Source organism: Pristiophorus japonicus, chromosome 2, assembly GCF_044704955.1.
Source record: "Pristiophorus japonicus isolate sPriJap1 chromosome 2, sPriJap1.hap1, whole genome shotgun sequence".
Classification (NCBI taxonomy): Eukaryota; Metazoa; Chordata; class Chondrichthyes; family Pristiophoridae; genus Pristiophorus; species Pristiophorus japonicus.
Window position 1 is genome coordinate 276,166,481 of NC_091978.1, and position 15,317 is coordinate 276,181,797.

Sequence of the window (15,317 nt, forward strand, 5' to 3'; positions counted from 1 at the left end):
GGGATGGCACACACAGCCCCAGTTATAGCTTGAAACGAGCCAGAGACATAGAATGAAAGTGCAGCTGTAACCTTCACTTCAACTGACAAAGCAGTCCTCCTGATGCTTCTAAGTTGCAGGTCTGCTTTGACCAACTCACAGATCTCAGTTACAACTTCTTTGTGGAAACGCAGCCTTCTAACACAGTCTGCATCACTCAGGTGGAGGTATGAACGCTTGTCTCGATATACCCAAGGTGGGTAAGGCCTCCTGCCCAGAACCCTATGGGCTCTGATGTTCCTGATGCGATGACGTCGAATCAATTGTCTCCTACGTAGCACTATGATGCAGAAGGCTCGCACAAGGTATGGCATTGTCAGTATTGCCCCCAGGCTTAAATTTAACCTTTGAAAGAAGCTCAAAATGGCAGAAAAGCAGGCAGGACAGGTTCACAGTTCTCTCTCTCCGCAAGGTCTGTATGGATGGACCACACCCAAGGTCTTGACCTTGTGACTTCTCATCTCTCCCCGCCCCCCCGTCCCCGCCGCCCTTAACTAATTGCACTCTTGATATTTCTCCCCTTCTCTCTCTCCCCCTCCCTCCACCCCCACTCATTGCAGTCTTCCGATCGGCACCTCGCTCCACGAACTCGAAGCCTTCCAATCGGCACCTTGCTCTCTCTCCTCCCCCCTTCCCCCCCCCCCCCCCCACCCTAATGCTTGTTTTGTAGCCGAGCCCCGAGCCCCTGTGTCCGGGTGCAGGGCCGATTCTGCCGGCCAAAGCTACGACCCTCCAGCCCTGCTTCAAGACGTTCGGTGGTGGCGTGTAAGTGAGTAAAAAAAAGAGAAAACTTCTGAAATCCAACAAATTTACATTTACAACGTTGACAGGTAAAAAAAAGTTGAACTTTATTATTGATTTTACAGTGTTCTTGACTCCCTCCTAAATCTTCGATTTAAAAACAATGGCGTCTTTCAGCGCCGATTTCTCAATGTGCGCTGTTTTTTTTAAATGCCCAGAAGGTTTTTTGGGAGTGGCCAGATACACCAACCGAGGAGGAAAAAATGTTGGCCAAACTGCAAAACAATTATAAAAACCGGCACAGACATGAGGGAATGCCCCCAATGATGTGAAAAAAAAAACTGGCCCAGAAAAATCGTAACTCAATCAATTACGCCGGCGCAGATCGCAAAGGAAAACTTGGAAAAAAATAAATACACCCAAAAAAATGCTGCAAATGACCGGGGAAAATTGAGCCCCATGTCGAGGAAGTCTTGAGGGCACAAGTCTTCAAGATTCTGAGCAACCCACAGAGTAACCTTAAACGTCCCCCTCAGCTAATTGTCCAGAAATCTGAAGAAGTGCCAGACTGCTGGTGTCACAGACTAGGTGCAATTACATCAGGAACCTTGGACAAACATTGAAGAACATTAGTTGACACCTTTGTAGTTGTACCTGTTTCTGCAAGATCCTACAAATCCCCTGGGAGGACAGACGCACCAACATTAGTGTCCTCGTCCCCAGCATTGAAGCACTGACCACACTTGATCAGCTCCGCTGGGCAGGTCACATAGTTCGCATGCCAGACACGAGACTCCCAAAGCAAACGCTCTACTCGGAACTCCTTCACAGCAAATGAGCCAAAGGTGGGCAGTGGAAACGTTACAAGGACACCCTCAAAGCATCCCTGATAAAGTGCAACATCCCCACTGACACCTGGGAGTCCCTGGGCAAAGACCGCCCTAAGTGAAGGAAGTGCATTTGGGAGGGCGCTGAGCACCTCGAGTCATCGCCGAGAGCATGCAGAAATTAAGCACAGGCAGCGGAAAGAACGTGCGGCAAACCTGTCCCACCCACCCCTTCCCTCAACGACTATCTGTCCCACCTGTGACAGAGACTGTGGTTCTAGCATTGGACTATTCAGCCACCTAAGAACTCATGTTAAGAGTGGAAAAAGGTCTTCCTCGATTCCGAGGGACTGCCTATGATGATGATGATGAGTTGTATTGTGTTTACAGGAGTAACCAGCTTCCTGGAAAGCCTTCCCCTGTGTCTACTGATACTTGGGAATTCTGATCAATTTTGAGCACAGAGGGAAACATCTAAAAAGAAAAAACATATTGAACCCAGACTGAAAACAAGTGGCCATCATTACTGAAATAATTCCTATGTGCCTGACGCAGGCTGTTAGTATCAGGAGATGAAAAATGTTTTGTACAGTAAATCTAAAAGATTGCTGGCTTCATGTCTTTTTGAGAATTCTATGCTACAGATGATAAATAGCAACCAACGAACAGAAAAGGGGGAAAACAGTAATTAGGCACATTGTTAGGAAAGCCACACATTCTGCTTTTCATCTCCTGGCACGAGTCAAAAAGACTATCGGCAGGAAGCTATACTGGTATTTACTGCTGATGCCTTAAGGCTCTTGCTTCTTCTGTGTCTCCTCTTTGATCTGTCATTCTATCCCTAATAGTGAAGCTTCCTGTATGAATTGAGTAAAAAACAGTAAAAGTTTTTTTTCCAGAACTGCGGTGGTTACATTTCATTGTAATGATCTGTGCATCTTCAGCAATCCTGACATGTCCAAAATACAAGAGGTAGGTTACAATCTTTTATCCACTTATATATTAAGGAAATGTGCACTGGGTTTATGGAAGTACACTGCACTGACAATCACACTGAATAGATGCTGGGAAAAATACTAATCATTGCAGCTTATCTTCAACACTACGGAAGCAAACAGGAGCCAGACAAGGGGTTGTGCCTCCTTCAGGCAGATACTAATTGGAAGAGGTTAAAAGGAAAAGCTAGTGGGGGAAGGGGAAGCCCCAGAATGAGATGAATATAAGACCACAGGGACCCTTATCCAAATGAATATCAGGCTGTTGGTCAAAACTAACATTCAAAAAGGAAAAAGATTTGCATTTATATCGAGCCTTTCTGACCTCAGGTTGTCCCAAAGCGCTTTACAGCCAAAGAAGTACTTTTTAAAAGTGTAATCACTGTTGTAATGTAGGAAACATGACAGCCATTTGCGCACAGCAAGCTCCCACAAGAAGCTATATAAATAAAAGTTATTGTTGTTGTTGTTAGTGATATTGGTTGAGTGATAAATATTGCCCAGGACACCGGGGATAACTTCCCTGCTCTTCTTCAAAATAATGCCATGGGATCTTTTATGTCCACCTGAGAGCGCAGATGGGGCCTCGGTTTAACGTCTCATCTGAAAGATGGCACCTCTGACAGTACAGCACTCCCTCAGTACTGCACTGGAGTGTCAGCCTAGATTTTTGTACTCAAGTGGGAATTGAATCCACAACCTTCTGACTCAGAGACAAGAGAGCTACCACAGAGTATTCAGCCAAATGACAAAAATGTTCTGCCATGGTGTGATCTAATTCAGTGCTGGGATACTTTAATTCTTTAATTGATATTATAATGTGCTGTAACAAATGCAAACCCTTTCCCTCCCCCCAACAAAATACATATTCTGAAAATAGTCCATTGATTTTAGAATGCTTTTCTTTTTTCAATTTTTCATTCTAATTGATCCCCTTACCTCTATGCTGTTAAATAATTCCATGGACAGTGAAGCCTCTTTGATACCCCACTCATGTATTAGGACAAGAGAGTGAGAATTAATGGGGCATTCAACTGTGGGAGTTTCACAGTCAAATCCCTTCCTGTTCTCACCCAATGTCTACACATATGTACTTCCAACAGCAGTCGTTGTATAATTGTATCAGAAGCAGGAACTCTGTTAGTTTTCCATTCACTCCTGCTTGGGAAATGGAGTTTAACTGTGGTACCCTAACCACTGCCTAAGATTAGCTAACTAGTGCACCAGTAATTAGTGCAATAACAATAACAACAATAACAACTTGTATGTAAATAGCACCTTTTAATGCAGTAAAATGTTCCAAGGCGCTTCACAGGAGTGTTATGAGACAAAAAATTTGACACTGAGTCACATAGGAGAATTAGGGCAGGTGACCAAAAGCTTGGCCAAAAGGGTAGGATTTAAGGAGTATCTTAAAGGAGGAAAGAGAGGTAGAGAGGCAGAGAGATTTAGGCTGGGAATTCCAGAGCTTAGGGCATTGGCAACAGAAGGCATGGCCACTAATGGTTGAGCAATTATAATCAGGGATGCTCAAGAGGGCAGAATTAGAGGGTTGTGGGGCTGAAGGAGATTACAGAGATAGGGAGGGACGAGGCCATGGAAGGATTTGAAAATAAGATGAGAATTTTGAAATCAAGGTGTTGCTTAACTGGGAGCCAATGTAGGTCAGTGAGCACAGGGGTGATGGGTGAGCGGGATTTGGTGTGAGTTAGGACACGGGCAGCTGTAGGGTAGAATGTGGGAAGCCAACCAGGAGTGTGTTGGAATAGTCAAGTCTAGAGGTAACAAAGGCATGGATGAGGGTTTCAGCAGCAGATGAGCTGAGGCAAGGGCAGAGACAGGCGATGTTATGGAGGTGGAAATAGGTGGTCTTAGTTATTCTGCGGATATGTGTTTGAAAGCTTATTTCAGGGTCAAATATGACACCACGGTTGCGAACAGTGTGGTTCAGCCGCAGACAGAGGTTGGGGAAAGGCATGGATTCAGTGGCTAGGGAACGGACTTTGTGGCATGGACAGAAAACTATGGCTCCGGTCTTCCCAAAATATCAATTGGAGAAAATTTCTGCTCATCCAGAACTGGATGTCGGACAAGCAGTCTGACAATTTAGAGACCGTGGAGGGGTCGAGAGAAGTGGTAGTGAGGTAGAGCTGAATGACATCAGCGTACATGTGGAAAACCAGCGCTGTGTTTTCGGATGATGTCGCCAAGGGCCAGCATATAGATGAGAAATAAGAGGGCCCCAAGGATAGATCCTTGGGGAACATCAGAGGTAATGATGCGGGAGCAGGAAGAACATAAGTGTGATAGATTCACAGAGTACACACTACACACAAGTCTTTAATATGGCAGCAGCTCCCAGAACTTTCTAGAAGTCTGTGGAATCCTGCTTCTTGTCAGGTGACCTGACTTTATTAAACACTCTGGTGCAGTAACACAATATGTCCACAGTGCAGAGCTACAGACATTACACTACTCCCTCCTTAATGAAGAAGTTATTGAGCCTGAAATTCCGATTGAGGTCTTCCCGCGGGCAAACCAGTGAAAAAGGGAAAAATGATGCGCACTTACCTGTTGCTGCTGCATCCGTTCGAACTTCAGAGCCTGAGGCCTCTCGTGACTGCACGTCGTAGCGCATGCACGTGGGGACTTGCGCAGTCCGGGAGCTGGAGACAGCAGCCAATCAGGTTAGTATATTTTCTCATTCAAAGTAATAGGAGTTCTGTAAGTCTGAAACTCCTATTACTATGAATGAGAACCCCCTCCACTCCAAACACCCAAAACACAATAAAAAATAGAAAATAAACTTAAATTAAAGTTCTTATAAAAAAAATATTTTCTCGACTTTTTTTTAAGTTGTTTTAATTAAGCCTTAAAATAAACTTACTGTAGTGGAGAGGGTTTTTAAAACTTTATTTTAAAATGTTTCTGTGTATTTTTAAACACTTGTGCCTGTAAAAGTAGGCTATACGCCTACTTTTTCAGACACAAGATTTTAAAGGACATTTGCAGGGCAAGATATTTGTAAATATTGGAAATCTTGCCCTGCAAGTGTCCTCGCTCCCGATATGTATGAGATCTGTCAGGTCAGAAAATTGACAGATTGGAAAAGCCAGTTTTCAGCGCATGCGCAGTGCGCGCTGAAACACGGCTTTTCCGATGTCTTCCCAGGTCCGTAGAAACTTCATACGGATCCAGGACATCGGAATTTCAGGGCCAATATAACAAACAATCATCATACATAATTTGCCTGGTTATGCATAAGAAAGGATATGGACTTATTTTGCCATATTTACAAATTAAGCTTAACCACTTGTTTTCTGTTTCGAAGAGGATACCTTCGCTCTCGAACACAACCTTCCAAACATGGTGTTGAATTTAAACTCAATCGAGGCTGATCCTGAGGAAAGTTTTCCTCCAAGGGATGCCCTTGATTTCAATTTGAACTCACTCTAACTTCAGACTGTTTGTTTTCCTGACTCTGACTCAGACTTAAATTCTGATTTTCTCTTGGATTTGTTTCCAGTACATTGGATGTAGGATATGCTACTGGTGTATCAAAACTATCTGATGAGTCAGAAATAATTGAATCATTCTGACCTCCAACTCCTTCCATGTCTGTAGGTAAAATATGATCAATGTGAACAAACCTAACCTGTCCATTATCAAACATCTTGACCAAATATGTGTGAGGACCACATATCTTCACCACTCATCCTAGTAACCACTTCAATCATTTATGGTGATGATTCTTCACTCTCACCTTCTGATTTAATTTCACACTTCTCTCTTTTACTCTACCTCTATCATGATTCTCTTTCTGTCTTAATTGTGTCTCTTCTACGGACTGTGCCAAGTTTGGTTTTAACAACGAGAATCTGTTTTTTGGCTGTCGTTGAGAAACAACGCTGCTGGTGTTCTACCAGTGGTTGTTTGAGGAGTATTACAATACGTAATTAGAAAATTAGCCAATTTGTGATCCAATGACAACTGTCGTGTCTTTGGATTTGGATGAGGGCGCGTTTTACAATTTGTACAGTGCGCTCTGCTGCACCATTCAAAGCAGGGTGGTACGGTGGAACCTTGGTATGTTTCACACCATTTTTGCTTGTGAACTGTGCAAATTCTTCTGAACAAAATTGTGGTCCATTATTAGAAAAAATTTCTGCTGGGAGGCCAAATGAAGAAAATAAACTTCGCAAAATGTCTAATGTTTTACTTGTTATTTTCCACATTGGAAACACCTCGACCCACTTCGAATGGCTATCAATCACAATGAACAATTGTTGTCCTAGCTCAACAAAATCGAGATGTAGCCTTTGCCACACCCTGGGAGGCTATTTCCATGGCTGTAATGGTACTGATGGTGGTTGCTTGCTTACCGATTGACATGTCGTACACTGACTCACGATGTACTCTATATCCTTATCAAGACCTGGTCACCATAAGTAACTATGTGCAAAACTCTTGGTCAAGCACATTCCCAGGTGCTAGTCATGCACATTCCCAGGTGCTGGACATGGAGGTCTCCTAATAATTTGGTATTATTTGGTATATTTATTTGGTATAACCACTCTTGCACCCCACATGATACAATCTTTATCGACTGATAATTCAGTCCTACGAATGAAGAATGGATGAATATCTTTGTCTGTTACCTGGTTTGGCCATCCATTTGCAATATAATCATACACCTTTGACATCACTGGGTCACGTTTGGTTGCTCTACCAATCTCTTTAGCTGTGACTGGTAGTTTACCAATGTATGAAAAATAGAACACTTATTCCCTATCGCATGTAACTTGTGATGGGGAAGGCAATCTAGACATAGCATCAGCATTACTGTGATCAGCTGATCGTCTGTATTCAATATCATATGTATATGCTGACAATATCAAAGCCCATCTCTGCATTTGGGCTGCAGCTAATGTTGGAACTGGAGACTTTGGATGGAGGATTGCTGTCGGGGGCTTATGGTCTGTAACGATGGTAAACTTGCGACCATACAAGTATTTGTGGAACTTTTTGACCCCAAAAATTAATGCCAAAGCTTCCCTTTCGATTTGCACACAATTACGCTCACTGGCACTGAGAGTGCATGAAGCAAAAGCAATTGGTCTCTCTTCCCCACCATGTGATACATGAGAGATCACTGCCCCAACTCAATACGGAAAGGCATCACATGCTAGCTTGATCTCCTTAGATATGTCATAGTGAACTAACATGGTGCCCTCTACCAATTGGCTTTTACACTCCTTGAATGCTGTATCGCATTCTCTTGACCAACTCCAATGGACCTATTTTTTCAATAGTTTATTCAGTGGATGTAATACTGTAGCCAAATTTGGTAGGAACTTCCCATAACAGTTCAAAAGACCCAAAAATGATCGAAATTCAATGACATTCTTGGGAGTGGGTGCATTTCTGATTGCATCCAGCTTTCCTTGGTTGAATTCAAACCATTTTTGTCTACTCTGTGCCCTAAGTATTCCACTGAGTTTTGAAATAACTCACACTTGTGAGCAGTCACTCGTAATCTGTGCTTCTCTAGCCATTTGGGGATTTCAGTCAATATTTTATTATGAATTTGCCTATTTGGTGCTGAAATCAGTATGTCATCTAAATAACATACTACCCCTTCAATACCTTGCAAAATCTGGTTCATCACCCCTTGGAATATGGCAGGGGCGGAAGACACTCCAAAAGATAGCCTATTATAATGATATAGGCCTCGATGAGTACTTATAGTCAAGCATGACTTGGACTCCTCATCTAGTTCAAGCTGTAAGTAGGCATTCGTAAGATCCAACGTTGAGAAGATCTGACCACCTTTCAGTGTTGAGAACAAATCTTCTATATTTGGCAATGTATTGGGGATATTACCCTCTAGAACCTGGTTTACGGTTACTTTATAATCACCACACAATCTTACCTTACCATCGGACTTAGGTACAACAACAATGGGTGTAGCCCAATTACATTGATCTATCTTAGAAATAATGTTTTCAGTCTCTCGTCTTTTGAGTTCTTGCTCAACTTTCTCCTTCAGTGCATATGGTACGGAACGTGGCTTGCAGTTAACCGATCTAGCATCCTTCTGCACCCTGACACTCGCCTTGAAGCCTTGGATCGTATTACCCGTTTCGCAGAACACCTTCAGATAATTCTTGATGACATCATCTGTTGATGCAAATCTCGTTTCAACACTCTAATCGAGCTTCAGTGATCCCAACCAATTTCTTCCTAGTAAGGCAGGCTTGTCTCCTGCCACTACTATTAGAGGCAAGCTCTGAACTTGATCCTTGTATTTCACCGGTACGGTGATATGACCTACCGCAGGAATGTTCTCTGCCGAGTAGCCTCGCAGCTCTATCTTGGATTTCTCCAGTTGGAAATCACACAATTTGTCGAGGTATAGCGACTCCGGTACTACACTCACGGATGCACCTATATCGAGTTCCATTGGTATCTTGAATCTTGCAACATCTATGTGGATTATGATACTTTTCGAATCGCTGTCCGTTAACCTCGTGCTCCTGATGACAATTAACTCTAACATCTCTTCGTCCTGTTGTTGTTCTTCCATAGTCTCTGGGGATTTCTATTCATAGCTTTGAAAGCTGGACTGATAGCTTTGAAAGCTGGCTTACCCTTCAGTCGGCATGCCTTCGCAAGATACCCAGTTTTCCTGCAGAAGAAACACTCTGCCTTCACATATGGACAACTTTGAGCAATGTGTTGTCCCAGGCACCAATAGCAGGACTTCAATGCTCTGTTAGCATTTCCAGTTTCTGAGACTTTGGGCCCCCACCGCATTTTACTTTGAACCTGCAGGCAATTCACCTCGGTTGTCTGACGACTGAAAATAGTCTGAGATTCTCGGGAATATTGGTCGGCCATGCCCATCGACCTAGCTGTCTGACAAGCTATATCAAAAGTCAAGTGAGGCGTTGTCAATAACTTTCTTCTGATCGCATCATTTTTCATCCCACAAACAAAATGGACCCGCAATGCTCGGTTCTGAAAGTTTCCGAAATTACAGTGAATAGATAGCTTTTTTAATGCTACAATGTATTCACTGATATTTTCATCGGCCTTCTGATTTTGTATACCGAAACGATAGGTTTCAGCAATTTCCAAGGGTATGGGGTTGTACTGCTGTTCCAGCTTAGTTAAAATCTCCTTAAGCATTGTGTCCTTTGGCTTGGTAGGCACCAGCAAATTTATCAGTGTTTCATACAACTCAGGCCCAGCTTCAGTTAAGAAAATTGCTCTTTTTCTTTCCAACACCGCCCAGTTCTGGTCTGCATTCTCTGGGATTTCGATTATGTTATTTGCAGTGAAATGCATTTGTAGCTGATCCACATATGCTTTGAACCTTTCCTGGTCGCGTTTATATTCCCCTAAATGCCCCATCACTTCCATAGGTGCAGCTATTTTGACTCTGGCAGTTCAACAGTGTGCTTGTAATTTACCTTGAATTTGTAGCTGTAATCAAAACAGAGAAACTCTCAAAGTCTCTCTGTCGGCTGGCTGAATCCTCCATCAACAAAATTTTCAGCTTTATATTATCTGAAATATCCCATATTCGTCGCCATTTGAGATAGATTCACAGATCACATACTACACACAAATCTTTACTATGGCAGCAGCACCCGGAACTCTCTAGAAGTCTATGGAAGCTTGCTTCTTGTCAGGTGACCTGACTGTTTATGAAACACTTTGGTGCAGTAACACAATACGTCCACAGTGTGGAGCTACAGACATTACAATAAGAACATAAGAAATAGGAGCAGGAGTAGGCCATTTGGCCCCTCGAGTCTGCTGCGCCATTCAATAAGATTATGGCTGATCTGATCCTGTCCTCAACTTCACTTCCTTCACCGCTCCCCATAACTCTTGATGCCCTTATCTTTCATAAATCTGTCTATCTCAAATATATTCAAAGTCCCAGCCTCCACAGCTCTCTGGGGCAGAGAATTCCAAAGATTCACGACCCTCTGAGAGAAAAAATTCCTCCTCATTTCTGTTTTAAATGGGTGACCACTTATTCTGAAACTATGCCCCCTAGTTCTAGATTCCCCCATGAGGGGAAACATCCTCGCTGCATCTACCCTGTCAAGCCCCCTCAGAATCTTACATGTTTCAATAAGATTACCTCTCATTCTTCTAAACTCCAAGAAGTCTAGGCCCAACCTGCTCAACCTTTCTTCATGACAACTCTTTCATCTCAGGAATCAACCTCGTGAACCTTCTCTGAACTGCCTCCAATGCAAGTATATCCTTCCTTAAATAAGGAAACCAAAACTGTACGCAGTACTCCAGGTGTGGTCTTACCAACGCCCTGTACAGTTGGAGCAGGACTTCCCTCCATCCCCCTTGCAATAAAGGCCAGTATTCCATTTGCCTTCTTGATTACTTGCTGTACCTGCATGCTAACTTTCTGTGTTTAATGTACAAGAACCTCCAGATCCTTCTGTACTACATCATTTTGTAATCACTCCCCATTTAAATAATAATTTGCTTTTTTATTTTTCCTACAAAAGTGGATAACCTCACATTTTCCCACATTATAGTCCATCTGCCAAATCTTTGCCCACTCACTGAGCCTATCTATATCCCTTTGTGGATTCTTAACGTCCTCCTCACAACTTGCTTTCCCATCTATTTTTGTATCACTGCAAATCTGGCTACATTACATTTGGTCCCTTCATCCAAGTCATTAATATAAATTGTAAACTTTTGAGGCCCCAGTACTGATCCCTGTAGCACCCCACTAGCTATAGTTTCCCAACCTGACAATGACCCATTTATCCCGACTCTCTGTTTTCTGTTAGTTAGCCAATCCTCTATCCACGCAATTACCCCCAACCCCGTGAGCTCTTATCTTGTGCAGTAAATAGTTGGTCTTCCTTCTTAGAAAGAAAGGAAAGTGCCTTTTATATAGTGCCTTTTTTGACCTCAGGACTTCCCAAAGCAATTTACAGCCAATGAAGTGTAGTCACTGCTGTAATGCAGGAAACACAACAGCCAATTTGCACACAGCAATGTCCCTCAAACAGCAATGAGATAATGATCAGATAATCTGTTTTTTTTGGTGAAGTTGATTGAGGGATAAAAGTTGACCAGAACACTGGGGATAACGCCTCTGCTTTTCTTCAAAATAGTGCTATGGGATCGAGAGAGAAGATGGGGCCACAGTCTAACGTCACATCTGAAAGATGGCACCTCTGACAGTGCTGCACTTCCTCAATACTGCAAAGTGTCAGCCTAGATTTTGTACTCTAGTCTCTGGTGTGGGACTTGCACCCACAACCTTCTGATTCAGAGGCGATGTTTCACCCGAACTTAAAACATACAGTGGAACTGATCCAAACATTTGAAGTCAAACATAGTTTAGGCAAGAGATTTGTTTGGTCTATTCCACCTATAAAACAAAAATCTTTAAACTATACCAGTGCAATTTGCTTATATAGTAGAGTACAGTTTGATGGTCTTTTTGCTTATATCAACCACTCATCCAGCAGTAATTGCCCATTTCAACTACAGTACAATATAGCAAGTATTGTCCTCCCTTCCGATTATTGATCCGGTCGGACTAGCAGCACTCCAAATAGCAATGTTGCACTGTAATGCAAGATTACTATTTTTACATCTGTAAGTTCTGCATGTTTATATACATCAGAAAACATGGTTAATTTAAATATCTTCATTACTCATGGGTTAACTAAATGATTAAAAATATATATTTTGTCAACCTATTTTACCTATGTCACAATTGAGAAATACATGATCTGATAGAACCACAGAAATGCTAGGAACCATATTAATGTATAGAGTGCCTTACAGAATGAATGAGAGGTCCCAGAGCGATGCCACTGTCGATGCATCTGCCAGTCACGACTATATCAGCCCCAAGATCCAGAGCCCTGCTGATTGGCCGGGCACTGTGCAAACAGAAATTGAATAAATTTACCACAGCATAAGTAATCATCCATAATTTATTCTGATGAGCCAACTTTATTTGCAGAGTTCCAGCTTGATTCTCCACTTGACACATACACTTTACACACAGATAAAGTACTTTTTGCCTCTCTCATCTGTGTTAGTGTTTTGTTTTCCTCCCGTGACAGTCGCTCAGACCTTTCCCCTAACCTCCCTCCATACCAGAAAGCTAATACTACAGTTCAAGGGAGGGGAAAAGCAGCAAATACCTGTTAAGTTAAATGGATAGATGCAACCGTGATACAGTGCCACATATTGTGCATTGTTGCTGCATAGCTTTTGAGAATTAACAGCCATCAGCAGTAGCTGATAGTGGCATGATAAAAGAATATTATGAGTTATGGCTGATACCAATATAATACATATATGGAATATTTTTAAAATTCAGGGAAGATTGATGAGAAGGACTTAAGAAAAGGGGTCACGAGATAATTTAGCCTTCTGTGTATCAGTTCAAGTGCCACAACTTCCAATGTACGTGTCTGACTGGTTCAAAAATCACAGATGTAGGTTTACACTTAGGGCAGCTGGCAAAAGATTCATCATATCAGGAAATACGTTCAATTTTTGGCAACCACATCACAAAAAAAGATATACATGCTTTGGAAAAGATCCAGGGAACAGGAAAATAAGCTGGTTATTGGAGGACTCATTGAAGTATAAAAGTATACTGCCAATATAACAACAGTCTTTGCACTTCAGAAAGTAATTAATTGTGAAAAAGCACTTATAAACATTGAGATAAAAGGCAATATTTAAAATGTTACACATGCACAAAGTATTATTAAATGGCATCAATATAGTAAACTCAGATTATTTCTAAATAAGCCAAGAAAATAGGACCCAAGGATAAAAATTTCAAGTAATAAAAATAACATTTAAAACAAACTCTAGGAAAAGCTTCTTGACTAAGAATAAGAATGTCCAGTCTTCCGCCTGTGAGTAACCCGATTTAAAAATCAATGAAAATTTCTTAAAAAACTATACTGAATTAGTTTCATTGGTAATTGTTTGCAATTGGTAATTGTTTGCAATTGTCTGTTAAACAGGTAACGAAAACACTGGGTAGTAGAGTTTCTGCTTTGGGCGCAACTGGGAAATAGCGCTTGAAATTGTGCTGGTTAGGTTACACTTCAAGTTTCCGCTAAAATTCATTTCAATCACAAGCGTAAAATCTTCCATGAACCTGAGTAATTGAGCAGAATAACAGAACACAATCGTTTCTTTTATTTTTCTTTAATAAGAATGTCCAGTCCTCCGCCTGTGAGTAACCTGATTTAAAAATCAATGAAAATTTCTTTAAAAACTATACTGAATTAGTTTCATTGGTGTACACTAGTCAGTTTCATAATTACGTATTTTTTGATATAAATTTTTTTTAAAGCATGCCAGTGCATCTAAGAAAATGAATGCAATTTCCAGAGGTTTGCCGAAACAGTGCAATCGGCAGAATCTCGCAATTTCAACCTGGGGACATGGCCAGTTTTGTACATGAAGCCTGGTTTGGGAAAATTAAACTTAAACCATCACAAAAAGATCGTGAAAAACACCAGCGTAACTCGATGTGGGCGTAACTCATTTCAGCTTAAACTTCCCCGTTCTTTTGCGCTGGTTCGACCGATTCCGCCCAGATTGAGCTGATATAACTTGTAGAAACAATCAGAAACTCAACCGTGACTGTTCCAAATATTGCTGTACACTGATGGGAGAGTCAGGCAACTAGAGAGATCAGCTTAATGGGTTCAATACACTTTAATCATCCTTGGCTTTTCTAATGTTCTTATGAATTGCACCCAAGGTTTTCAGGTCACTAAAACCTGCACGAAGTTGGGACTTGTGCCTTCTGGTGTGCACCGTTCTGCCACTGGACTGGATATAAAGATGGTATGTCCATTCGTCACAAAAAGGCTTTGATTTTGCCAACCGAGATGGGTCCAGTGTGGCCACAGTAGCTAGCAAACTGCGACCCCGCTCCCAGTGCTATCCGCTCTGTGTGAAGAATCATCCATTGATGGGACTTGTTAAGCCCGCCCTGCGAGGTTCCCGGCCAGTTAAAAGGAAGTGGGTCTGATGACATCACTTGATGACGTGTTATCAGCTGGTTTCCTGAAAGGGACCATGGCCAACTTTATTTTGACAGTTGTGCTGTCAGTATTCTACAGCACTGAGGTACTGCAAACACTGACAAGCACTGCATAGAGGTGCACGGGTGCACCCAGGCTCTCCCATCACTACCTCCATATACTCGCCAGGACACCAACGCATCCTGTTTGCACACTGCACAGGAGGCCCCGACCTGCGAGGGAACATCAGTGGCAGGTCGGGGCCATAAAAGGAGCGGTGAGCGGCAGCCTGGGAGCAGCGTGGAGGCACGCCACTACAAGGTACAACGCGAGCTGGTGCAGGAGGGTAGCGGCTGTGAAGAGTGACGTCATCAAGATCAAGGTCGGTGATTGGAGCATGAGCAGATACAGCAGGAGCAGCGAGGTCGGGGCGAAGGAGCAGCGACTGTAGAGGGACGTGATCGGGGCCCAGGGGAGGTGTGAGTTCGGGGCCAGGGGCGCGCACTAGGTCCGTGCAGCAAAGCTGATCTCCAGTTGCCTCGAGTAATCTTTGCCACTGGACCAAGACCTAGCTCTGTCAAGCCCGTGTGGTGACTGGTGTGCAACAGCCACCTCACAAAAAAATGCACGCACAGGCATCTTCCACC

At 42.7% G+C, this 15,317-nt stretch overlaps 1 protein-coding gene across 7 annotated transcripts in view; it reads right to left on the bottom strand.

The window, feature by feature from the left end:
* The window catches only part of lratb.1 (lecithin retinol acyltransferase b, tandem duplicate 1), a 309,269-nt gene that overhangs the window by 198,790 nt on the left and 95,162 nt on the right, over positions 1 to 15,317 (bottom strand). For all 7 annotated transcript variants that reach the window (XM_070871411.1, XM_070871414.1, XM_070871416.1 and 4 more), the window contains one exon: positions 12,450 to 12,549. In XM_070871411.1, the coding sequence (XP_070727512.1) occupies positions 12,450 to 12,549 (100 nt within the window). The remainder of the gene's footprint in view (positions 1 to 12,449; positions 12,550 to 15,317) is intronic.